This window comes from Anas acuta, chromosome 2, assembly GCF_963932015.1.
Source record: "Anas acuta chromosome 2, bAnaAcu1.1, whole genome shotgun sequence".
In the NCBI taxonomy this organism is placed as follows: Eukaryota; Metazoa; Chordata; class Aves; order Anseriformes; family Anatidae; genus Anas; species Anas acuta.
The window spans coordinates 93,929,469-93,956,824 of NC_088980.1; the positions used below are offsets into that span (position 1 = coordinate 93,929,469).

Here is a 27,356-nt window from a genome sequence, read left to right on the forward strand (position 1 = left end):
CACTTTTGGCCAGCACATTGAGAAGCACGGAGCTATTGACTTCACAGATCAGTGCAGAGGAAGACAGGCTCTTTGCAGAATCCTTTTCATGTGCCCCTCTTTTGTCCCACTGTGTTTTGGGAAGCTCATTTCTACATTCCCTGATCTACACGATTGAGACAGATGTTTAAAATCACTTCTCACAGGATTCAAACCAACCCCCATCTGCACCTAACCACTTCATCTGGCCTACAGCCTGAGGCCCTCTTTACAGAAGACTGTCAACTGATATAGCCCAAGTGCTCCTGTACTAATATGGCGGCTACACGAATCTTCAGGCACCAATTTGCAGGCCTCTTCTTCATTGTGAGAACAGACTGAAACTCTTTTCGTAAGCTTCTCTATATCTTGTAAGAGATAGCGTTGAAAGCCTTACTGAAGTCAAGGTAGACAATAGCCACTGCACTTCCCTCACCTCCCAGAGAAGTTATTTCATTGTAGAAAGTTATCAGGTTGGTCAAGCATGACTTCCCCTTGGTGAAACCATGCTGACTACACTTACGTACCTACCTGTCCTGCATGTTCCTGAAAATGGTTTCCAGAATTAGCTGTTCCATGTCCTTTTCAAGTATTGAGGTGAAGCTGACAGGTCTGTAATTCCATGCGTCCTCCTTCTTGCCTTTCTCAAAGACAAGAGTGACATTTGCTTTCCTTCAGTTCTGAGGCATTTCTCCCAGTTGTCGTGATATTTCAAAAATTATTGAGAGTGGCCTCACAGTGACATCAGCCAGCAATCTCAGCACTCATAGGTGCATCCCACCAGAGTCCATGGCCTTGGGTAGGTCCAGTTGAATTTAACCATTCTCTAACAAGATTCTCTTCCAGCAAGGATCTCTTCTTTCCTGCAGACATTCCCCCTTGTCTCTGGGCCCTCAGATTTCTGAAGGCAGGTCTTGCTTGTAAAGGCTGAGGAAAAGACAGCATTCAGTACGTCAGCCTTTTCCCTGTCCTGTGTCACCAGGGCCCCTGATCCAGTCAGCAGCAGGCACAGATTTTCCCCAGCCTTCCTTTTGCTACTTAAGTACTTCCAGAAGCCCTTTGTGTTGTCTTTGACATCCCTTGATAGATTCAAGTCCAGGTGGACTTTGGCTTTCCTAACAGCATCTTTGGCTGTTCAGAGAGTGTCTCTCTTCTTTATGTTTGAGTTTTACCAGAAGCATCTTGTTCATCCCTGCAACCCTCTTGGAATTTTTGCCTGACTTCCTGCTAGGTACAGTAGGCTGCCCTTGAGCTTGAAGAAGGTGATCCTTGAATATCAACCAGCTTTCCTGGGCCCATTTTCCCTCCAGGCCTTATTCCATGGTTCTCTGCCACCAGATCCCTGAAGAGACAAAGGCTGCTTTCCTGAAGCCCTGAACTATGACCTTGCTTTTTGCCTTGCTCTTTCCTCTCAGGATCCTGAATTCTACCATCTCATGGTCACTGTAGCCAAGGTTACTGTAGCATTCAACCCTCACAACTCCAACCAGGCCCTCCTTGTTTGTAATCATGAGGTCCAGCAGAGCACCCCTCCTCACTGGCTCCTCTATCATTTGGGTCAGGAAGTTGTCCTAAATCTTCTCCATGATCCTCCTGGATCGCTTATGCCCAATTATATTGTTCCTCCAGCAGACACTGGGGTGGCTGAAGTTCCCAAGGAGGACTGGGGCTTGCAAATGTTAGGCTACTTATATTTGGAAAAGGCCTCATCTACTTCTTCTTCCTTGTCAGGCACATTACAGCAGACACCTACTAAATGTCACCCATATTGGTCTGTTCTTTAATCCGCACCCATAAACTCTCAGTTGGCTCATCATCCAGCTCCAGGCAGAACTCCAAATACTTCAACTTTTCTCTCACCTAAGGGGTAACTCTACCACCTTGTCCTCCCTGCCTGTACTTCCTAAAGAGTTTGTATCCTATCTCAGCACTGCAGTGACATACACCATCCCACCACATCTCTGCAATCCCAATATCAGAGCCCTTCAACTGCACACAGACCTCTAATTCCTCATGGTTATTCCCCATTACTGTATGGACACTTTCAGAAAGGCACCCCAAGATGCTAATTGCTAATTTCCCTGTAAATGTCTGTGTTTTTTTTTTTTTGTTTATTTTTTTTTTCTGCATTGGTGCCTTGTAGGCACTTCCTTTTGTTATACTCAAAAGTATAAAGGTGACACTGAGGTGACACTGCCTAAGGCCCTGGCCCTGTTTTGTTGATTTTGTTTACTATCATTCTTACTATGGTTAATAATACATAAGCTCCTAAAAGCCCTGTAAACAGGAACGTGTTTGGTCCTGAGAAGTTTCTTTGGTCATGAGTACATTTGGCTACCCCTGACTGCATGTTTTGGTACCTTTAATGGTCTGAATGACTGAATTTCCACTCTTCAGAGACATCACTAGATGATCTATTTGGCATGGGCACCTTTTGCTTTGTATAACCTGTTCAATACATTACCTTTACTGACAAAATTAAATAGGTACTGTATTTTAACACATTAAAAGTCAAACAGACGTGTTGGTTCATCAATTCAAATTCTTGCTACAGATATTCTTAAAATGAAAAAAAAAAAAAAAAAAAAAAAACACTAAAATTATTCTATTCACATGTATGAAAACCCTTGAAAAAAAAAAAAAAAAAAAAAAGCAGACCATTTAGCTTCAAGCTTTCTCTTTGACTCTCTCTCTCTAGTGTAACTTGTCCTCTATTTTAAAGTGTTGAAACAGTCACTGTATAATATATCAGAATTCTCCTGCTCTGAAGTGCTCGAGGGTACTGAAGGCCTGCAATCATCTGCAGCACAGCAATCTTCTGGAAGTCAAAGGTGCTTCATTCAGTCCAAGTGGACAGCTAACCTTCAAAGTGGCTTTCTGAGGGAAGTGCCAATTTTGATTTGTATCCCTATTCAGAGAGCAGTGAGCTGAGAACTCATCTGTGGCTTCGGGCAGATTCTAATTTAAAACTAAAAATTATAATACTACAAATAAAAGAGAATAGACAAGTCCACTGATGGTATGGCATGCAGCCATCCCACATAACACTTCTCTGAGGCAGGCATTCCAGCTCTTAAAGCTGAATAAAGCGTTCTCTTTATCATACTGAACTTCACTTATCCCTAGAGGTTTTTCAGACAAGATTTAGAAACAAAGGTGGATTTTATAAAATCTCATTTAAAAAACAGTATGCAAAATAGCCAGATTTCATTATATTTTAATGAGCAGGTAAGCTTTGTTTAGACCTAGCTTTAGAAGTGGAATATTTATACCACCTTCTAAAGTAAAACAATACATCATGTATCTCTTGGGCATTCACGTGTGAATCTTGTCAAGATCTGTTGCAGAGTTTTCAAGTGTCATTTTTAGGATGAAAGATTCTAACAGAAGTACCTCACAAACAAACTTTCATGAGCTGATTGATGTCTGAGGTATCTTGCTGTGAGTAAGACACTGTAGTTTGTTCAAATTAGCTTACAAGATTTCTTATTTCAGCTCATTAAAAGCACAAATGCTGGATGCTAATGACTTATAGAAGTAAGGGGATACACAGAAATTACCTTGGAACACACCCCATGTTCCCTAGCCCTCTTAGGATTTAATATGTGATGAAAGGCTCAATTTTGAAAAGGCTAAATTACCAATAAAAACGGCTTCTCCCCAGTACTTCAAAAGGACATTTATGACATGCCTCTAAAGTTCTACTTGCAGTTTATGCTTTAATTAACTTCTGAGTGAAATACATACATGTTTTTCAATCCCACTCAAATACCCAAGTTTTGAGCACCTATCTCCACTTGCTCCTCTAGTAAACTGAGTCTAACCTCTTCTAAATCCAAACCTAGTGCTCAAAATTATGCTAAAAACAATCATAAAATATATATATATATATATATATATATATATATATATTTTTTTTTTTTTCCAAGCAAAATGCTGCACAAAATGATTACTCAAAAAACTTATCTGGCCCTGTTATAATAAGGCTTATAAGGCCCTGTTTGTGTGGCTGAGACTCATTGTTAAAGGATTTCCTTTCCCCATAAGAAAGAAATTTGGCTTTTCTACCAAAAGCAGCCCTAATGAAACACTTATCAAGAGCAGCAAATGACCTGATAACTTGGTAATGTGGCCACCCGTCACATAGGCAGTTGTCCTGACTGATGTGTTTCTGACTGATTTCTTACAGGCCACAGAAAAAGCATTAGTTTGTAGTAACTTTCAAATATAACTGATATGGGCTGAGTAGATCCAATGGCCCAGAGGCAGTAGTTGGTTTATACTGCAAAATTGTAGTCTCTCTATCTTAGAGCAACATCTCCCTGTAAGCTGAAATAAACTGTGGACATATGTACCCTTTCTTTAAATTACTCCTGGTCTGATGTCATTCATAGTATGATTTTAAGATTGCATAAATTAATATATATATTAATTAATATAATTAATATATATATATATAAATATTAATATATATATATATAGGGCTGTTAACCAAGTACTAGGCAGAAATATAAGCATAACCTAATTCTACTCATGACTTGAAGTAAATGTAAGCATTGTAAGAGTTGCTCTCTTGCTTCTGTATACCTACCACCCAAGTACCTGTGGCCTGGGTCTGTGAGGAGTTACTCAGTCAAAAGGAACCCACAAAAAGCCAGGTACTTAACACCTTATACATACCCAACTAGCTGGGCATCTCATTCTACTTGGATTTAGAGAACGCTTCCCACACATTAAAATTACCTAACAGCCCTCCAATTTTTATCTAAAAGATAGTTAAATTATTTCTCAACCTTTTGCCACCAGCTGAACAAATGTAGTAGCTATGATTCCTGTGGTTCAAGAGATATCATTGTCACTATCAGATTTTCCTATTAGCATAATTGAACAATTTCCAAAGCAGTTTGGCCCACCCTAAAGAGATGTTGGTGAGAGATAAAAAAGAATAATAACTAATTACCAAGGTAGTCTATTGTCAGAATTATATACAGCATTTGCTCTTTCTGTTGTTTAATTCAGTTTGGTGACTGCACCCTTCTGATGATGAAGACAAGTCAAAGAGCTTTAGTGATGAAAATGAGCACCTTCAATCCCCTTAATTTATAAAGTATTTAAATCTTTGTACTTCTGCAAGGGCTGTCACTTGTGTTATTTGTCCTTCTCTTTTTAATGGATAGTTGTAGTTCCCCTACGTTGATCTGAAATCTGACACATTCTTTTCTAATTAAGGACATCTAATGGGAAAGTTACACTTTCCCATGATGCCTGCTGCAATAAATCCTTCTAATTATTAATGTATCCAGGCAAGTGACATCTCATTATTTTGGGTGACTTCACAAAACCATTTGACAGGAAATAATGATGACTCAACCCCGAGCCTAAATTTGGAAGAATTTAAGCAGATCAGAGATTTTCACAACCATAAAAATTTTTGATTCATATGGCTTAAACTAATATATACCTAGCCTTAAGGGGGTCTGATGAGTTAAACTTCATCCCAGCAGCTGACTGCAAAACGGAACAATGTTGATGTGTTTTGAGGGCTGTGTGGGAATGGTGCTGTTTTACTTCCTTTGGGCTTTCTGTTTTATAATTTTACAGCAATTACATACTGCAATGACTGGAGTAGGGAATGCACAAGGTAGTACGCACAATTTGGTTCACCACTCATGCACCAGTGTGGGTGTTTCTTTCCTGCGTGTAAACAAGAAGTAAGCTTTGATTCCCATCAGTTTTATAATCTCTCAGTTGATCTATCTTCCCAAGGCCCTGCCAGTGTATGAGCCGACACACCGCAGTGGTATTATATGGAAAGACACAGACCAAAACACTGGGGTGCAGCATGAACATGAAGCACTAACGCGAGTTCATGCCCCCCAGTGCAGGTGGGGGGCCTCCTGCACTGCTCCCCGGGCTCCCCCAGCTCCGTGTCGGCAGCCCAGCTCCCCTCTCCCTTCATCTGAGAGCCGGGCAGAGCCCCGGCCCCGCCGGACAGCGCTGTGGGCCTCTCTCCCCCTCGCTGCGGCCCTTCTGAGGCGGCCACAGCCGCCTCCTCGGCTCCGCCATCGCCGGGTCGGCAGCTCCCCCTGGCGGCCGGCTGCCGCCATCGATAGGCGTCGGCCGGCGGCGAGGCCGGGCCCCGGGCCCCCGGGTTGAGGGAGGGGGTAATCTGGCTTCATCTTTGATCATTGCTATCTCGCAGCGAGGCTTTTGCGGAGGGAATGTTAATTTCTCTCGCCGTCAATAGCCATGAATAATTCAAGCGGCTGTCGCGGAGGCTGAGGTGCCCGCGATAAGGGGTATGGAAAGAGGCTCGAACTTTTTTTGCAGCGCGTGGAGCTGCTGGAGAGCTGCAGGGTGGGATTTTTCCTCACAAATAAACCACCAGGTTCTTCTTGTGGGGAGCTGGCAGAAGGGGAAAGGCAGTGGGGGGCACACTGCATAGCAGACAACTTCAATTACAGGTCTGTGGTATCTAGGCACCACAGGAGGTCTGCCGGCTCTAGTCCATAGTCATGGGACTCATAGTCAGCCACATGGTCAGTCCAGTCCATCCTGGGCTTTACCCAGTCGAGTCTTGAAATCCTGCAAGAGTTGAGACTGCACAGCCCCTTTGGATAGCTGCTGCACTGCCTTGACTGGTTTTCATGGTGAAAAAGCAACACCTGACATGCAGTCTGGTTTCAACCTGTGCCACTTGTCCCTCGTCCTCCTGCCGTGGATCAGGTTGGTCAGATAAACCCATGCTGACTGTTCCCAGACACCTTCTCCCAGCTTTCATCGTGAATCTTGGGAAGGAGCAGGATCCAAAGCACGGGGCATAGCAGCGTGCCTCTCTGGTCACCAACACACTTGCAAATGTTGTTTCAGAATTTCTACTTCCTCATTTCAACACCTCAAAAAGAATGAGCAGGTCAAAAAGTCATTTATCACTAACGACAATGTTAATTATTTCTGGAGCTTTCTCTTGTCACTGTTGGTCTCTGTCTTACCAGCTAAGGAAGTAATATTACCAAAAAAAATCCAAACTGATATCACACAATGTGTCTTGTCAAGACAGGAGCAAAACTCAGGATGTACTCCCTCCTGGTCACATATTCATTCCCAAATTCATCACACGACAACTATTGTCAAGAACATACTCTTCTATTCAGACCTGGTGAGACAAACAATCTCTTCTTCCATCCAGTGACCTCCATATGAGGCTTCGTTGCATTTTAAATAAACATATCTAATTTACAAACAAAAAAGCAACACAATGGTCAAGTGAATTATTCAGATTGCAACATGCACTTGGATCTGATAATAAGCACTTAACGGGGAACAGAAGCTCACCGGGGAATGTTAAAAAACCTAGGGTGACAGACTGAATAAAGCAGGTACATTAAATGAAAACAGCAGAGCTGGTAAAATGCTTTCTGTTGGAAATTATAAGTACAAAATCTTATTGGGATTGTTTTTATGGGAAATTTCTAAAGTTGTGTGTGTGTGTGTATGTTTGATTAAATATATATATATATAGTTGCAGAGCTTTCATTCATGTTTTAAAATTTTCTATACACTTTTTCATTTTAAAATGCAAAAAGTATGGGAGAGTTTCTTTTTCCCCTGTTTTTGTTTTCCTTCCTGAATCATCCTTGCTCCAACGAAGGAATCACTGGTGTGTATTTGTCACAAGTCTTCTTATAGGCATGAAACAGAGGGTTCAGGTTGTTTTTTTTATGTGTGTACCTGTGTGGAATACAGTTGAAGGAATCCAGCATAACATGGGAAACCATACACAGCGAGTAAAAAAGGCATTGGGATTTCTATCCCAACATCAGCTCTGGCTTTTGCATTTGTTTTTCTTTGGCTTTTTCTGCCTGTGAGGTAAAAGAAGCAAGTTGGAGCAGAAAAACAGAAATGCTTTTGTAAAATGGTGGTGCAACCCTTCCTATATTATACATTGTCTCCAGGAGTGAAAGAAGGTGTTAGCCACACTATGTTTATGTACAATTTTTCCAAATTAAAATATACACCCATAGATCATGGCCAATATATGACAAGAATTTTGCAAATCGCAACATAACAAACAGGCTAAATCAGTTTCTTGGTTTTGTTGCAATATTCAGCAGAGTTTTTTGTTTGGTTTTGGTTTGGTTTTGGTGTTTTTTGTTAGTTTTCTTTTGTTCCTTTCATATGAATTTTCCACATGCATTGCTCTTTATGGTAGCTGACAGAAAAGAAAGGCAATGTAAAACAAGCCAACTATTAACATTTGTAATACTTGTTTTATCAAGCTGCTGCTTATCAGATCAGAGAGTGGCAGGGCCTTCCAAGATGCTAAACAATGGCAGAGTGAATGCCAACAGGAAGATGAGCTCCAATAAATTAAATTATGTCTAAAGGAACACAACTTCTTCAGCTACTTGACTCAGAACATACCTACAGTCTCCTTGTTTACACATTGTGCTTACACAGAAGTGATGCAATCCAAAATAGTGACTTTCTAAATTATCTCAGCCCAGATTGTCACTCTTCTATGCACATAAATCCAGAGTGGCCTGAAGTTGATGGAGTTCCACCAGTAAAAATTAAGCCTATGCCTGGCTCTTGACTTCATCACTTATTTACTGGAAAGTACAACAGAACGTTTCGTTTTCGTTAGAACTTCTCAGCAAGCATTTTGGCAAAAGTATAAAATGATTATACAGTTTAAACAGCACTATCACAAAACACATTACATCCAGCAGCTGTCACAGGGGCACTGCCTAATCTGAAGTCCTCATTGTCTTCTAACTGTGAACAACAAGTTAGTAAGAATGCTAGAAGTCAATATCCTTGGTTGATTATCAAGGTTAAAGTCTCAGGATACTTCAGAAGGTGCATCTCTCCTGAGGGGGGGGAAATAAGGAAGAGCTTGTCTGCAAGTAGTTATTGCTGTGTGGAAAACAGCACCTGGAGAAATTGGCTTGCTTGAGAATTGGACGCAAGTCCACTGGCTGGCTGGCTGAATCATACTACTCGTCAGTCTGTTATCTGGATGAAACCTAGGAAAACACCTCTGGCTAAACGAACAAGAGACATTCAATTGTTTCAGGCTTTGCTATCTGTTTCTAAATCTAATAACTTGCTTCCTAACTCTGCATTAATTTGAGTTATTATTTTTCTTTATTGTACTCCTCAATGTGGTGAGTGTCAGGAGTAATAAAGGAAGTAATAGGGTATTGTGCTCCTCAGTATGTACTACATTTTTTCTCAAGTCAAGACCACAGAATATCCTTATGTGGTATTCCATGAGATGTATGATATAAAGGTGTCCATGGGACTTGGTGGGATGCACTCGCAAGTCCCAAGGGAGCTGGCTGGTGTCATTGCAAGACAACTCTCAATGATCTTTGAAAGGTCATAGAAATTGTGTGAGGTTCCTGAGGACTGGAAAAAGCCATCCCTATCTTCAAGAAAGTCAAGGAAAAGGATCCAGCCTCACCTTGATTATGGGGAACATGATAGAGAAAATAATCCTGGTAATCATTTTGAATCATTTTAAAACAAGGAGGTGCTCAGGAGTAGTCAGCAAGGATTTAAAAAGAGGAAGTCATGTCTGACCAACCTGACAACTTTCTATGGTAAAACATTTGGCTCAGTGGATGAGAAACATATTGGGTCTTATTTTCCTCAACTTTAGTAAGACTTTCATCACTACCTCCCACAACACCTTCAAAGACAAATTGATGAAGTATGGGCTGCATAAGTAGACAGTGAGGAGAAGTGAAAACAGTACAAATGACCGGGTTCAGAGGGTTGTGATCAGCTGCACTAAGTCCAGCTGGAGAACAGTCAAGAGTGATGTACCCAGAGGTCAGTATTCAGTTCAACATTGTTTAGTCTTTTCATTCATAACCCAGATGATGCCATTTGGAGAGACCTCAACAGGCTGGAGAACTGGGCAGAGAAATCCCATCAAGTTCAACACAGGGGAATGCAAAGTCATTGGAGGAATAACCCCGTGCACCTGTACAAGCTGCGTGCAGATGAATGGAAAACAGCTTTGCTGAAAAGGCCTTGGGGGTCATGGACACCAAGTTAAAATGAGCCAGCAATGTGCCCTTGTGGCAAAGAAGGTCAATACTGTCCTGGGCTGAGTTAGGAAGAGTGCCACCTGCAGGAGTGAGGTGATTATTCCCCACAGTTAGCACCATTGAGAGCACATCTGGAGTGGTATAGGCAGACAACAAGGACACGGACATCATGAAGCAATCAGTGTAGGGTTACTGAGATGATGAATGGATTGGAGCATCATAGGAAGGTTGAGGGAGATGTGACTGTTTAGCCTGGAGAAAAGAAGGATGAGGAGGGATCTTATCAATGTGTAAAAATAGTTAATGGGCGGGAGTAAAGATAACACAGACAGATTCCTCTCAGTGATGCTTAGTGACAGGACAAGAGGAAATGGGCACAAATTGAAGCACAAGAAATTAAGTGTAAGAAAAAAAAAAAAAAAAAAGAAAAAAGAAAAACTTTTGATTGGGATTGTGGCCAAACACACTGGAACATGTTTCCCAGAGAAGTTTTGGAGTCTCAATCTATTAAAACCTGACTGCATATGACCCCAGACAACCAGCTAGAGTGGGGCGGGTGGGGGGTGGCCAAGATGATCTCCAAAGGTCCCTTCCAGCCTCAGCAATTCTGTGAAATAAACCTGCGGCATTCGTAAGGACTACAGCTTGTGTGTGTGCGTGACACGCACACTAAGTTAGCAATTAAAATGCATGGTAGGAGATCAGCGATACAAAGTATGGAGAACATGTGTAGACTGGGGCTGTATTTTGTCATCTGTGGCTCGGACTGCTGGAAGGTCTGCAGCATGGACCTCTGCACGCAGCACTGACTTACCAGAGAATGATGCTGTCTGTTCCACTGTGAGCAAAGGAACAAGAGCAAGTCTGTGATAAAGAATGAGTGCTTTGGAGTCCTGAGATGATGAAGAAAGTGAGCCCCAGTCTGAATATGAAGTCTGACTATTCAAAAAAGGAGAGGCAGATCCTGGATCCCAATCAAAATACTACCTGTGTTTCTCTCTCGGCTGTTTTTCAGTCTGTTGCCCTTTTAATCCATCTTCCCCTTCTGCGGACAAGCTGGCAGCAGAGTTACTTGGAAAAAAACATATATGAAGAATTTACTTATGGAATTCATACATGAAGCTGTTGAAAAAAGCTGAAAGTAGGCCTGTGGTGATCAAATCCATTGCACTTTGGTATTGCATTACTGCAAAAGTGATTTTGTTTTGCAACTCAGCAAAATGGAAATCTCTGCTCCAGCTAATTGGAGGCCACCGATTCTGTGGCATTACAAATAGCTCAGGCTTACTAAAAACAAGAACTTGGAGCCATATATCAAGTATATGCATTAACACAGAGTTCTTTTAGACACTTAAGAAAGTGTCTTGAATGGGTCTGCTTTCCTACATTCACCTTTACCTGTTTAATCACCTTCAAGAACTGTGCCCCAGTTCACTCTGCTGACACGATACGGCACTCTCAAGACCAGACAAACCTCTTTGGAGTGTTGTACGCACGCTTTAAGGAGGACACTGCATTAACAGTTTATTTCAATAATACAAACTTCTGAAGGACTGGAAATTAAGTATTCCAAATGAGCTTTAAATAAAGCACAAGTTGTTTCAGATTTAATGGACAAAGCCTGTTCCCACTAAATGTACTGCCAGGAGGGCTTTGAAATAAAATAAGATAAAATCTAGAAGTGGCAAGTTTGGGGCTATTAGTGTCAGAGTCAGACAAGCCAAGCAATTCTAAACTCAAATGATTTTAGTATTAAAGATATCTGTTTGTGAGAACTTTTATGTTCCCCCTTCACTCTGGAAACCAAAGTTGTTCCCTTGAGAAGCTACCTGGCTTCTGAAGCATTTGCTGAAGCATGAACAATACTACAGATGACTGCTAAAATCATTTCCAAATAATGAAATACCTCTATTTAAAATTTGATCTTGATTAATGCTCGAAGCATAGAATAAAGAAAATGGAATTGCAAGAAGGCTATAAGAGCTTCCTGTAAAATAGCACTGCTCCTCTGTCAAGTAAGACATCCTAGGGTTATTAACTACAGGTTAATCAACTTCATAATTCTGGGCTAATCAGAGCAAGAACTTTTACCTCTAATGTTTAATTCTACAAATCTCAGAAGGTGTTATTATTCATTATCAGGTAAGCAGTCCAAACTTTGCTAGCAAAGATTTTCATTTAAACTAAAAAGGAGGACACCGAGAGAGCAAACAGCAAATGGGAAACAGCTTTTCACTTTGGACACTTCAGGACGGGTTAGTGAAATGACAGTCTTAGGCTCTGAATGGTCTCAGTCCGAGTGAGTGCCTGCAGTCAACAAACAGATTTTAATTAACCTTCATTTTGCATCATGTCTGGCACCCTGTACGCGTGCTTTGGATACCCTAGGGCATGCAAGTGCCTGCAGATGTCTGGACAACTGATTCAAGCTCCTGAGCTGGGCTGGTCAGATACTGGTGTCTGAGGTCCCAGTGGCTGTACTGACTAGACCTCTGCTGACTGCAATGGAGTTTATACAGCTACAAGTCACAGAAACAAAACTGTAGGTGTTGGTCTCAAACATAACTCCTTGTTCCTCCACTTACAATTGCATCTGACTCAGGCAGAAGGAAACAGACCGCCTTGTAAGAAATAAGTGCAGCACCAGATATGGAAAGTCCCCAAACTCTAAAAGCACACATTTTTGTTCCTGTATTAATAAAGCTAACTCTTTAGATACTGAGACTTCTGGATGGGATAGCATAAGAAAGGTTTTCTACCTGGTGGGTAGACATAAAGAACCTATACTTGTGCTCCAATCCCCTTTGATAGGCTTGTGTTTTTAAATCTTTATTGCTCATTTGAGTGTTTTTCCCCACATTCCCAAATTTATGCTGTTTATATCCTCAGTTCCAGGGAAACTAGATCCTAACTCTTCCCCATTTGTGCCTTATAGGGGCACACCTGGTGAATTCTGAATTATTTTCTGCACAGAGAGGATTCAGCTAGAGAAATAAACCTTGCCATATAGCCTTGAGATTACTGCAGCCTTCTGGGCAGTGGTATATTTTAACTCAATCCCCCTTAGAATGCAGAAAAAACATATCTTCCAACCTTTAAACTGCCATTCAGTATCCTTTGGAAAAGGGACCTCAACGAGCCACATTTTAAAAGAAAGAAGGAACTCCCCCACCTCAGTTTACTGCAGGTGAATATTTCTCCTTTTAAAGAATAGGGCCTGCAAGCTCTGAACGTGAATTGCTGAAGCCCTCTCACCTTCAGATTTCCTGTTAGCTGGCTTAAGGTAACTCTCCGCACAGTGTAGTTATTTCAAACACAGCTGTTTGAAATACTGACACTACTGTTCACATTGGAAATGGCATTGTTAATTTGCATTGGAAATTAATATTGTTAACATGACTGTTAACATTGGAAGTGGCAATAAAATGACCACCAAGGACCTCAGGGCAATAACAGCCCTAGATGGCTGTAACCAGCTGCTAACCATCTTTTTTTGCCTTGCCCCTCTGTAACCTCTTCTCCTCCTCAGAGTTGGGCTACCTGTGTTCAAGGTCAGCCCCAATGTAGCACAGCTGTGTAATTAGTCCTTAGGCATTTGGATTGAAGCAGCAGTAAAACATTTTGCAAAGAACCTCTTAGCAAGCCACAAAATCAATACTGAAGCTGGCACTTAGCAGGATGGGTAGCTCTTGTTGCACATGCAACCAAAAGGAAGCATTCTTGTTGCAGAATGTATCTATTCCTTACCTGTTTTCAAAGGCAGATTACCTTTTTGCACAATTATGGCTGACATACTTCACCAATGCAGTCCTCTTCTTATTCCTTATACCTTTATTCCTTACTATATTTTCCTTCAATAAAGTCTCCACAAATTTACAACATCGTACCTTTCACCCTACATTCCTCTAAACTCCTAACCGTAATAGACAGTTCCTACTTAAGAAAAATGCTTCCCTTCCTAGCTAATTCGATGGTTACTTTACACGCGTATTTTTAAAAAGGTTTAATTTCTGAAAGTTATTGTGACATTTTTAATGGGTTTATTTAACCCGAAGAAACAAAAAAGCCAAACCAACAGTTTTCAGTGGCTGCTACCTCGTACAGCTCAGCTGCTCTACTGGCTGCTGTTGGCACCTTGGAGCCTTTCCTCAGGTGGCTGAGTCAATCTCAGACTCAGCTGCCAAACCTGAGGCAAGCTGACAGATAGCAAGGGCATCACTCCTTTCACTGCCACTGCTGCCTCTATTTGTCACTATACCCACTTCTATCCCTATTTTTGCTGAACTCCGCCAAAACCAGTACAGTGAGAAGGAGAAAGGCGGAATTTTTAGATGCGTAGAGAATTATTTGAAATCACTCCCCTGCATTGGAGTTCCAAGATCTGGATTCTGCCTGCATTAAGTACCCCCTGACTCACAATGACTTTAAACAGTGGTCAAGTAATGGACTTGTGAGATTTCAAACAGACAAAAATAGTATCAGAGGTTTCTGGTTACTTATACTTTAATTGCTCAATTAAAAAAAAAAAAAAATATATATATATATATATATATATAAAGCAAAAATTACTGTACTAATCCTTTCAAACATAAAAGTTAAAAAAAACAACAACAACAACAACAAACAAACATATTTTGAAGATCTGCTAGTGTTACTATTCAGAAAACCCAGACAACATCAGTTAAATGGTTTTATTCTCAAAACAACGGATCAACAATATAAAATACTTTAATACTATTTATGTTTAAATATCAGTGACAGATTATGCAGTTCCTTAAATAAAGTGCTATTTTTACAAATAGGTATTTTGTGTTTACTTTTACTGCTGTTCTAACTTCTTAATATTGAGTAGATAAAGTGTATTTTAGTTACTGAAGAACGCAGCATTGCTTTTCCTTTAGACTCCTCCTCATGAAGCCATTGTATTTTCAACTTGGACTCTTTTGGCTATATTCAGCCAACAGAGGCATATTCAGCTATGTATTTCTCCATGTAGAAGCTCTCATTCATGGTGATTTTCATTCCTTCTTCCGTGCTCCCGTTCTTCTTGACTGTGCCCACATAGGCTTCCTATGGGTTCTTCAGCTATAGGCACTAAAAAGTAGGATGAAAACATGAATCTTATATGGCCATTCGTTCTTCCTGCTTTTCTTTGTTCTTCTCAAATCCAAACCAATGAAGCCTTGAACAATTCAACTTGTAAGCTGAACTGCAGAAGCAATCTTTTTATTACTTCCTTTGATGCTTTGTGGCATTGGAATTATAAACGATATTACTTCAGAAAGTTCTGTATAGGTGCAGTTAGGACTAACGTTTCAAATTTTCATTTCTATACTGGGATTGAATCAGCAAGATCCCAGACTTCACCGTAAGAACAAAATCCTTTTTTTTTTCCAGTAGCTACCTCTTAGTAGCAACAGCTTCTTGTGGTTTTATAGAGCAGCCAGGTGCTGTAAAAGAAAAAAAATAAGAATAAAATCTGATTACCTACAGCCAGCAAGACTCACAGCTTTACTCAAAGAAGACAGACTAATTCCACAATTACCACAAACAGGTTCATATTTCTTTATCTTGTTATATCAGACTCCAAAAACTTGACCCTGTAATTCACTTTACTCATCCTAAGCCCTTTCCTGTACGGAGAACATATGAAAAATCAAAACCAGGGTGAAAAGGTCATCTGCTGCCATTAACCTTTCCAGTATCTCTCTTTTCTCCGTGTGTACCTTTCCATTTGCAAGTCTATACTGGTTTTGCTCTTATGTCTTACTCTGCAATCTCTCTACTTCTCTCCTCTGGATAATTTCTATTTGATATTTATGACTCTGAATTCAGAAGTGGAAAGCAAATACATAAATCACTCCCCACTCTCTTCTACTTTTTTGTCACATCTTTGTAAATACCTATATATTTATCTGCAGATATGTATGTGTAAGTATGTATCAATATGCAACATAAAATATTAGGTAAAGTGAAACTGCAAGATCAGAATTACTGCAAAAAAATAACATTAATCACAGATTGAATGGCACCATATTCCTTTTTCATCATAGGCATAGTTTTTCTTCATCTAACCGGCATCTGCAGAACATTCAACTTATTCTTCCAGTACCTACATCCTCCCTTTGTTCAGTGCCACTACCCAACGTCAGGGTATTCCCTTTAATTCCTGCCTGCTATGAGAACAGCATTACATTTTTTTTTCCCCCTTGGAAACTACCAAAGTATCAAAAACTCCATGATGTTCACACTTGCAATTAGTTCATATCAGCAGAATTTCTTGAAGGTTACCAATTACTTTCCCCTAAAAAAGACACAAAGGCAACATTCTCTGTGCAAGTTCTGTTTTGCCTGTTCAGAATAGGGAGAACTGCAGTGCTCCAAATCCTTACAGCTTACGGGTCCAGTAGCCACTGCATTACTTACAGGTAGAGCAGTCATTTGTCTTATGCAGTTCAGGCAATGATTTAAATAAGGAGCTCTCACAGCCTGGACATGCAGCCTAACCTCGTATCATTGGCAGCAGCTAAGTCTCAATATCCTTCTGACAGAAAACAAATATATGTCAATGCCTATTGTTTTCTGCAAAGGAGAATCATCTCACTGCCAGCCCCAGGGGTGACACAGAACCTGACATACAAAGTAATCTCTCTTCCCACAGTGAACCTTACTATAATTGAAGTAGCTCAGCTGCCAAAACCCAACATACAGTTGACAACTTTTCTACTAGTTCTTGTGGCGACTATCATAGAGTTCAGAAGCAATGACCTCAGAAGGAGCTGCTCAACCAGAAGGTAGCTGAGGATACAACCAACTAGTAATTGAGTTTGAACTGCCAAAAAATATTAAGAAACTGCAGAATCTTCTCTAAACAAACCTGTTGTGTGAAATTAGTTACATGATCAAGCCTTTACTTCTGATGGTATTGCTTTTACTACTTCTGCTTATTGTTTGTTTTTTTTTTTTTTTTATTCTTCTAATGCTTTCTTAGAAGTGTAAATGTAAATAATTACTGCTCTTCTCTTTTCCATCCCAGAAATGTTCACATAGACATTTTTATTTTTCTGCTGCCTGACGTCTTGAAGCAGGTCTGATGAGCTCCTAACCCAGTGGCAGCAGTAGAGGTGCTGAGTCCAGGCTTTGGGAAGGGGGTGTTTTCTGGGGAACTGCAGCTAACTGGAAAAATGAAGCTGCTGATGTGGGAAGGGTGGGGAAGTTGTACAGAGTCATGAGTTTGGTGATGGTAGTCAGTCTGCAGACTTCCCAGAATTATAAGCTACATCCCTAGAAAGTGAGAAATTAAGTTTCTTTTCTCCTGCTTTTTCATTTCTGAGCCTTATGGGTACGTTCAAATCTCATTTCATTACCTTCTTTACATCCCTAAAGGCTGGAAACTTCATAAAGGCAAAGCTATACTTGCAGCCAATTCATTTTAGGTACTGAGCTTTTAAAATTACTCAACATATTGAGGAAATCACAGTAATAAGTATGAAACAGTGACACTGACACAGTTGGAAGAGCAGGATATTATTATCCTATGAGCTACATCTGGCTTTCTGAAAGGGAGAATCATCAGGTGGCTTTCTTGCTAATGGTGTTCATACACAAAATGCCCAGAAAGGCTCCTAGAAAGACTTCTTAAGAAACCGGTGGTTATGGACCATGCAAAAAGCATAAAAATTTCACATATTTTTCAAACACATCAGATAAGGCAGCCTGTTACAGATGCCATGATGCCATCCAATGATTAGAGTGTAATAAAAGCTAGGAAATTACGTTCACATCAGAAAAGGTAAATGTATACACAATGGAAAAGCTTGGGAAGGTTTCCATTTCAGAACCCTTCTTTATGTGGGACTCACTCCAAGGTATCTTAACCTGAAGTATTGGTTAAACAAAAGCACAAAGCAAGTATCAAATCTCTTAAGCCAAAGGTTCTAGAGGGACTCAGTGGTTAAGCAGCTGAACTGCTGAGTTCCAAATGCAGGTTCTTGTTTAAATTGCCAGGTAAATGAGAATTGATGCTCATCTTTCTAAGGGTTCCAGTGGATCCAGGGAAACCTCGACCACAGACATGACAGTAGTTAGAGGCAGATTAGTATGAACTATGACAAAGAATTGAAATAGTGAACATTTGAAATTTTGTGGAAAAGAATTGCCTCATCAACCTAATGGAATTCTTTGAAGGTACCAACAACCTCATAGACAAAAGAGATCCACTTGATGCATGGATTTTTATTTCACAAGGCCAAAGGTTGGTTCTTAAGACAATGAAGAAGCCACAGAGTAAAAACATATCTTGCATGGATAACTAACAGGTTAGAAAGTGCTGAGGAATTTTTGAAACAGCAAGGAGGCCATGACATGCTGCACCTGAGCAAGCCAAGCTACCAGGATGACTACAAGGAGTTGACATAACAATGTTCCCTTATCACCCAATCGAAGATTTAAAAATATTGTTGCCAGCAGCTGGCTTCCAGGACAAGATCTATGTGACTGCTAATCACAAGGGGGTTGTTTTCTTGCAGGTGTTTTGTCAGAGTGCTTTCAACCAATAATCTTGTGTAAGACACTATCCACCCCTGCTAGATTTGCTATAAAAGTCAGGCTATTCGGGTAATAAAGAGGGAGCATGATCTGACTGTATTGGTGTATGTCATGACTTCGGCTGTTCTTCCTGCAACAAGAAAGCAGAGGACAGAAGGTGGGAGTAAATAGTAATTTTCCATGGTGGAAAGATTCACCAGTAGCATTTCACAGAGATCTGCACGAGGACTCAGGATATTCGACATATGACTTGGAAAAAGGCAGGTAGACTCAAGCGACAAATTTTCTTAAGTTATCCATGTAAATAAAAACAAAGGCAAAAACAAAACTGGAAAAAGGACTTCATGAGACATCATTGACCAGACAATGTGGCAGACAAAACTTGATAAAAATGAACTAGCATGAAGCAAGGCATATTATATAAAATGATAATCTCTGAGCTCACACTCAGTAGATGATCTGGGTTGTAACAAACAGTTCCAATAAGGACCAATTCAGTCTTCTATTGTAGCCAAAAAAGGCCAAGTACTAGAAAAAAACAGGAAAGGGCAAGAGAACTGAAAGCCGAGAAGACAGCTGAAAAACAATGACTGTATCATGTGTAAATTAATGGCATGCCTACATCTTGAATGTTTTATGGTATCTTCAAGTCTGAAAGGATATAGTAGGAAATGAAATGAGGATAGAACAACTATAGCAAAGGGAATGCTTAAGCAGCCTATGAAAGTCTTCAATCTGAAAAAAAAAAAGAAATATATGACTGAAGAATAATGTCAGATATCTGAAAAACCATCAGTGGCATGGAGGCAGTGAAGAGGAAACAAGTTGTCTACTGTATCTTCTGATCTGGTAGGATGAACAAAAGACACGGCAAGTTCAAAACAAATGAAAGCAAGCAGCTCTCAACACAAATGTCAAATAAGACCAGATGAAATAGCCAAACACAGCTGTATGAATCTTGGATCTGATTCAGTACAGCTGCTCATATGTTCTAAAATATTACACATTTCTGGAAATCACTTCAAGTTCCAGAAATTGCATAAGGGTCCCGTTGCTACTTTTTACAATAAAAAGCAGCTTACCTGGTGCAGAAACTTCATTAATCTATATGCACTTTTCCTCTTCCTCCTTTGTTAGTGCTCCTGTTGCTGTCTCTCAGCCAAATCTACTTCATGAAGCTCTCACACACAAAAACCCACAAGATAGATCTCTGATGAGCCTCCTTGCAGCATCTTGTCAATTGGTCTGCAGGAGCAAGTGTTGCCTCAATTCATACAAAAGGATGTTCTAACCAGCTCTGGACCACCATTACTTTTTTTTAGCTGTCTTCAAGGCACCAACAAGTTGCTTGGAGACACTTTACATCTGTATGTTTCTTCAGCTCTTGAGTAATTCCAGTTCACTGCAGCATGTTACCAAACCCCAAATATCAGCTTCTGCTCACCCAGCAGTACCTACAGAAGAGGCTCTTCAAGTCTGGGATGTTATCAAGAAACATCCAGAAGTTCCCACACAAGGATGACTGCTCTGAGAATGGGAAGTAAGCTGCACTATGCATACAGTGACACCTGACAGTGGCGTTCAGCCAAGCAGACTACAGAGAAAAAGTAGCCTAACTACCCCAGCAATGCCCAGTTTTCACCAAGACAGCAGTGAGACCTACGGTTTGCACCTGCTTTCACAGATCTAGTGACATTCAGCTGATTGAGACTGGAACGACTGGGACTGACACTCATTATTTAGGCATACCAAAGCATACAATTGCTCAAATGTTATTTACCATAACCACTAAACGAGTGGAGCAATTGTGTGCATGGATGCAAACCTCAAAATAAGCAGCTGAAGGAAAGTAAGAAGTACCTAAGAAGGTAAATTTCTCAAGGCCATTCAATGGTTTTCTTGTTCCTCCCCAAACACAGATCCAGAAATGCTGGTAGGAATGATCTTCAGTAACAGATGTAGATCTATCTGCCTTTGACTCAGGTGGTTGCTAGGGCAGGTTTAAGGCTTTTATATCTAGGTGTGACTGTAGTAAATGTATTCACTCATTGCGGGTCAGGAACACCTTTCTATACATTTTGATAATAGATCTACATTTTGATTATGGATGCTGCATTTTAAAATGCAGTTTATTCTCCAACAGTGGCTAGCAATTAACATCGATGGTTGGAATAGATGTATTACTGTATTGTATTACTATATGTATTTCTATATTATACTATAGATATATTACTATAGGTAATCATATGAAAATATTACATATAAAAATAAATATATACACACACAAATACATAATTAAGATAGCCATTTAAGCCAGTATACTAAATTGCAAACCTCAATCATATTGAATCTACTTGATTATACCAAGGAAAACTGTCTTATATGAACAGTATGCAAAAACAAACTATGTATCATACAGAAACTCACCTCCCACTGCTGCCCTTCATCATATGCTATAGTTTGCTACACTTATATCCATTTTCTGTGTTCAGTAGTAATAAATGCAGAACAAATATCTTGTTCTCCTTTCAGATAATGCTGATGTGTGCATAAAATCTTTCAGATACTTCTTTACCTTGAAATCTTCTCTACAGTCTCAGCAAAGGAGATGGACATGCATCAATCATTAACCCAGATAGTGGTTCCCTAGCTCATTTGTCACATTCTGTCCTCTAGCAATTATTAATTAGAAGCGCTCATATATTGTTCAATTAATGCCAGGTGCTACTTACTTTGGGAATGACCAGGAGGTCGTGTGTTACTAACACTACTCTCAAAGGAAGAGTGGAAGTTGTGTATAGTTTCTTGTAAAATCTGTCTCTCTCGTCCCTGTGAAAATAAAATAAATTAAAATGAAGTATTTCTGTTTTACAAATTATTTTATCATGAGTTCATAAAAAGATATGAAAATATGCGTTTCTATGCCCAGAGAGTCACAGTGCACTACGAGGAAGAACAACAAATCCTTACCTCCCAGATATGTAGAAAGCCTTGTAGTCATCTTCCTGAAACTGCCAGACAGCAGTAGAAGCATTTTCAGGATATTCTCTATGCCTATAAAGCATGGAACATCACCCACCTCCTCAAGTTTTTTTTTTTTTGTTTTGTTTTTCAGTCTTATCACCTGCTGCTTTTAATTTTAACTTGGTGGAATTATCTTTATGTTTTGTTTATTTGAGTTTCCAGTATCATGGAGAGAAAATGAACCTTGAAACTTAAAAAGCAGCTGAGCAGTGTCAGCAGGTGTAATTGAAGAGATGCTCCAGTCCATAATCTCTCTCTGATGCAAATATTCCTTACTCTACACTATTCCTCAAATTAGTAACTGTGAATATAAAATTAAATGGCTTCAAAAATATAAGGAATCAGATAAGTGCTACTTATATAGTCACAAAAAAAAATCAAAAAGGAGACCTTTTTCATTATATTCTTTTTAGTGACACTGAAATCAACATTCACTAACTGTAACAGGACCGATGTTCGTGTTAGAGTTAGCTTCTCATATGATTGTCAATACTCTGCAAAAGAACTGTACAATTACTGAACTAGGAAAGAGTTAGTAAAAGAACAGGGAGTACCACAAAGTAATGTGCTTTCAACTAACCAAATACATTAAATGTTTTGTTTGGAAAACATTTGTTTAGCTTTTCTATCTAACATCTGCAACTGAATTTTCAAATATATGTTGAATTAACAACACAAACAAACCTTGAATTAGTTTACTAAGCACAGTACTTCAAAACGAACCTTTCCTGCATTCAGTTCAGAAATAGCTGCCAGAATTTGCTGCCTTGATCCATCAGTTTTAATACCCAGCTCTTTCAGATCGCCATCAGTAAGAGTAAGGAAAGCTTCCATATCCACCTGCATATGAAGAAGCAAAAAATAGTATTTATCTAAGCACCGATTCGTTATTGAAGGACAGTTTTGTTTTTTTTAGTAAGTTGTATAAACTCACTGGAAACACTGTGGAACAAAAATGTTTAATGAATTACCAGCACCAAATGGTACCCACTTTTCCACTGTGCTCTTAGGTTTTAAATCAGCTGTTAATAATTCAGCTAATTACGATAATACAATAACAGATTTTAAACATTCCTAGATTATATTGTTTTTAGAAAAGCACAGTCAATACAAAATATAGTCTCCAAAAAAAAAAATCCTCTCCTTACTGTAGCTGTTAGTTGGATAAGTCAACAGTTTTTCTCTCTACTTTTTAAAAGCATTTTTCAATTTTCAGAGTCTTATGTGTACTTTTCCAGTGTCTCCTGAGGAAAACTTAGGGTTTGTTCATATATGAGTTTATGCTATATCGAAACATCCATAAAGTTGTGATAAAAACAAACATCTGAAACTTCATATTGATACAAACTTCACACACAGAAGTGTTTCTACAAAATGATTTCTTCCCTAACACTCAGGGGAAGGATAATAAGCCCAGTGCATTGTGAAGCAGCTAAAGAATTTGTTATACGGTGCTGAATCCTGAACTCCACAGCAGTGGCAATCTATTACATGTCTATTCACTGCCCTCTGCCTTCAAACAACCAAACATACAGGTATTACTCATATCTGATAATGCCTTAAACACTGTAATGAATTATTTTTACTTATTTTCAGTAATGTGTCTTCTAATTCCATCCTTCAGGCAAGTCACTGTCATGGGTCTCATCTACAGTGATGCTTAGCTTTCCCAAAAATCTCCTGCTTATTCACAGCAGATAAGAGAAAGCAGCCATCTCAGTGACTCGCACCCTGCTGCTCTCCATCTGCAAGGAAGGTTCCCGCTGTGATTCCAGGAATGATACAGTGTGCCCTATAAAGTCTTTATGCCCATTGGATACAGACAGAAAGAGAGAAATCAGGATGTAAAAAAAAAAAAAAAAAAAAAAAAAAGGAGAAAAAATTGAAGCATCGATCTATAACAAAATTGTAAATTCGCTGTAAAGAACACTGATACTTGCAGTTTCCTGGAGAACTCCAGAAATACCACTTGATCCATGTTTCAAGGTCCTTCAGCCAAAAATTGTTGTACAACTTCAAAGTTGATAATTTGGATCACAATTCTAATGCAATGCGTATTGCACCATACTTTCCTAAAACGGTTTTTTTTTTTTTTTTAATTACCTCTTGTTCCTCAAAAATAGGTTGATATTTCTCAAGTGACAATTTTTTAAGGATGCCAGTCAGCTCATCTGCAAAAACAAAACAAGGGTCAGAAAAGATCAATTTTAGTGATCTCTGAAGAGATCACTAACTAACTGCTAAGGGCATATTATTAAATGATATATTTCACACAATGACACATGACAGCAAAAGTCCGATCACATTTACTCTGGATCAGAAGTAAAAATATTGTTGTGTTCTCACCTACTTCAATACACTGTAATTCTATCTAATTGTACCTTGCTAGGATAAAATTCTTTTTTTGCATCCTTTTTTCTTCTTCCTCATAAAAAGGATCTTAAATAAATGTACACATGAAACTTACGCATTTTCATGTCTAAAATGTAGGTGCTTGGCCCCAGATGGCTGACCCAGATCACACAGTCTATACAGAAAACTCCTCAAGCAGGCACTGAACTGAATTTCTGTATCATGATCCAGGAAGGCAAGATGTAATGCAAGCAACTACCCAGTCACTCATTCAAAACCCTGATATAACAAGGGTATATCCGAACCTCTCCGCCTCAAGTACCTGGCATCCAGTATTAAACACAGATAGCTTTAGTCCAGCTAAGATGAAGCTTGGGCAGAATTTAAGTTCCATAAGGTTACTTTCCCAGGATAACAGCACTGGATATTGGGTTTCCTTTCAAAGAGCACGGAAATTAGAAGTTGGAGAACCTGATAGCAATTCTTAACACACATTTAAGATGTCATTAGACAGTCAAAAGACAACTGCAGTTTTAGAACAACCTGCCATTAACTCTCTTAATTACACAGTACCTCTCTCACTTCAGGATCCTGTTTATTTTTATCACTTTGCTGTCACAATTGACTAACATTTTCCCCCTCACTCCTGACAGTATCACCAGTGATCAACTGAATGAGAGAATCAAAGTCAAAACGAAGAACGTGAATGAAAACATTACAGCACAAAACGATATTAAATATACTCTATATAAACTCACATTTATTGTAAAGATAATCACCATTCCACTCCCAATTTTGCTTTTGTTTATTTCACTTCTTTGACTTTTGACTGTCCTATTTCTTTCACCCCCAGTAGAAACATGAAAGAGAATTTCACTCTCTAAGCTTCACAAAAGACATCAGGTATCTTGAGATGAACACATTTTTCTGTTCAGCATTCTGGAAGCCTCCTTGTTCACACAGAAAAGCTCACAGAAAACTGAAGTGATAACTCCAGCTGAGTCTTATTTTTGCTAGAGTTTGGCTTTTTACCTCAAGGCCAATTTGTTTGGTATGCTTAACATGATTTGTAAGGGTCGACATGGTTTCAGGCTAAAAGCTTTAGCACCCTAACTGAGGTTAGTCCATGGGAAAAGATAGCCAGCTGTAAAAATGCAGTGAGAGAACTTCACACAGCTTGATGAAAAATACCATCTTAAAGAAACAAAATAAAAGTTAGATTAGAAGCCCTCGGATATATTATCAACTTTTTTTCTTCTTAGCTTGGCTACCCTTCTCACTTTTCAGCACACTGGTGTGCTTAAATTTTAGGCTGGAAGAAAATTCCAGGATCTTTAAAACCTAGAGACTTGCTGTCATAAATAATATCACAGAGTGGCCAGTCGCTTTCTTCTATTCTGGGAGCAACTGGAAGAAGCCTTCTAGTGAAACAACAATGGTGACCATCCACCACAACTTCTGGGCTGAGGCTGAAACCCTAATGGAGGGGCCACAACCTCCCCAGGCAGAAGCTTACACCCAAACAGACCTCAAGAGGAGCAGAAGAGCTGCCCTCAATTGCAGGGACCATTTAGTAGGTAAGGAACTGTCTTGAAGGTCGCACACAGAGAGTGGTGGCCAACTCTATGTCCAAATGGAGGCCGGTGACGAGTGGTGTCCCTCAGAGGGTCTGTCCTGGAACTGGTATTGTTTAATATCTTTATGAACAACAGATAGTGGGATCGAGTGCACCCTCAGCAGGTTTGCAGATGACACCAAGCTGTGTGATGCAGTCGATACAACAGAAGGCAGGGATGCCATCCAAAGGGACTTGCACAAACTTCAGAAGTCAGTCCACATGAACCTAATGAGGTTCAACAAGTCTATGCAAGGTGCTGCACCTGGGTTGGGGCAATCCCAGATGTAAGCACAGACTTGGAGAACTCACTGAGAGAAGCCCTCCAGAGAAGGACTTGGGGGTTCTGGAGGATGAAAAGCTCAACATGAGCCAGCTGTGAGTGCTTGCAGCCAAGAAGGCCAACTCTCGTAACCAGGGGATTGGAAATAGCTAATCTTTAAGGTCCCTTCCAACCCAAACAACTCTACAATTCTTGATAAACAAACTGTAATTCTAATACTTTTCACAAACTTAGACAACGTTTTCAACTGTAGGCCTTTCAGGATTTCTTTTTCTCTTTCCCTCTTCCTGTATTATACACTAAGTTTGAACAACCCCAGAATCCTCTCATTTATTTATTTATTTTTTTTATATATCCTGCACTGCATAATGTTTCACTTCCGCTTTTTCACAAAATCTTTGCTTTACTTAACCTATACCCATACTTACTCTCCCTACCTACGTCTTTATAAAGGTTCTGGGAGCTTTGCCACATTACTCCTTTTTAGCAACTATTAGTACTATTCTATAGGAGTAGGGTAAGATTACCTTTCTCCAAGTTTTCACAGCCTCCTTTTACTCTCACATGGTTTCTTCTTTCATGATTCTCTACATCACTGGTTCTCAGAATAGGGAAAAGCTGTTGATGGTCCACCAACTGATTGCCTAAAAAGAAACCATGCGCACTTCTGAACCACGCTGCCTACTGGTCCTTCACAGTGATAACCAGAGAAAATGAATTAGAAAATTAATTTAAATTTTCTTGAAATAAAAAGAAATTTAACATTGCATAACTTACTCTACTGATAACTGCTGGGCTTCTGACTTGTTGCTCCTAAATAAACTCACAGTAAGAAAAGCCCTTGAATTAAAGGACCACTCAAGTATGAAAGTCACAAGCACAGTGAACCCCAAACTACTTAGGCTCCTGACAACCTATACTTCTGCTACAGAGGAAACTCACTGTATCGCGGCACTAGCGGTGTAGTCATAAAGCCCTGCTTCTCAAGGGGAGAGTGTAACAGCTGATAGGTTGGAGAATTCCCCTTCCAATTCCCAAGAACCAGTTCTCTTCCCTTTATATATTTCTAAACTGACAACTCTTATGTTATCAAGCCATCATTATAAAATGGCACTAAAATGTGAAAGGATTTTCTCCAGCAGCCAGTACAATATGTTACAGCTAAGCCATGATAAGAGGACAGAAAATGGGTCAAATACCACCTCCTTTTAGTGTCAACTACAAGGAAGTACAGTGCCAGTACAAAGTTAAAATAAATGAAAATAAAAATCAATCCTGACACTTGCAAAAACAAGCAAAACCCACCAGAAATAGGAAAAGTGCCTCTTGCAGAAACTAGATAAAAGGTGCCCACATTTCTTATTTAAAAGATTCTGAGTCATGTTATTTTTCTCGCTTTTTTGAAATGTTTACAGGAGGAAAAAAAAAATGAAGTAATTGATATCCTGTTTCCAAT

General features: G+C 39.6%; 1 protein-coding gene across 3 annotated transcripts in view; it reads right to left on the reverse strand.

Annotated features, from left to right (window-relative positions):
- Positions 1-14,756: 14,756 nt before the first annotated feature.
- Positions 14,757-27,356, reverse strand: part of ANKS6 (ankyrin repeat and sterile alpha motif domain containing 6) — a 44,085-nt gene continuing 31,485 nt past the window's right edge. The window contains exons 13-17 of one of the 3 annotated variants that reach the window (XM_068671233.1): positions 26,428-26,544; positions 23,754-23,821; positions 22,374-22,490; positions 21,359-21,455; positions 14,757-15,529 (exon numbers count right to left, since the gene is read on the reverse strand). In XM_068671233.1, coding sequence (XP_068527334.1) covers positions 15,480-15,529; positions 21,359-21,455; positions 22,374-22,490; positions 23,754-23,821; positions 26,428-26,544 — 449 coding nt within the window. In that variant the 3' untranslated portion in view covers positions 14,757-15,479. The other 2 variants (XM_068671232.1, XM_068671234.1) reach the window with 2 other exon arrangements.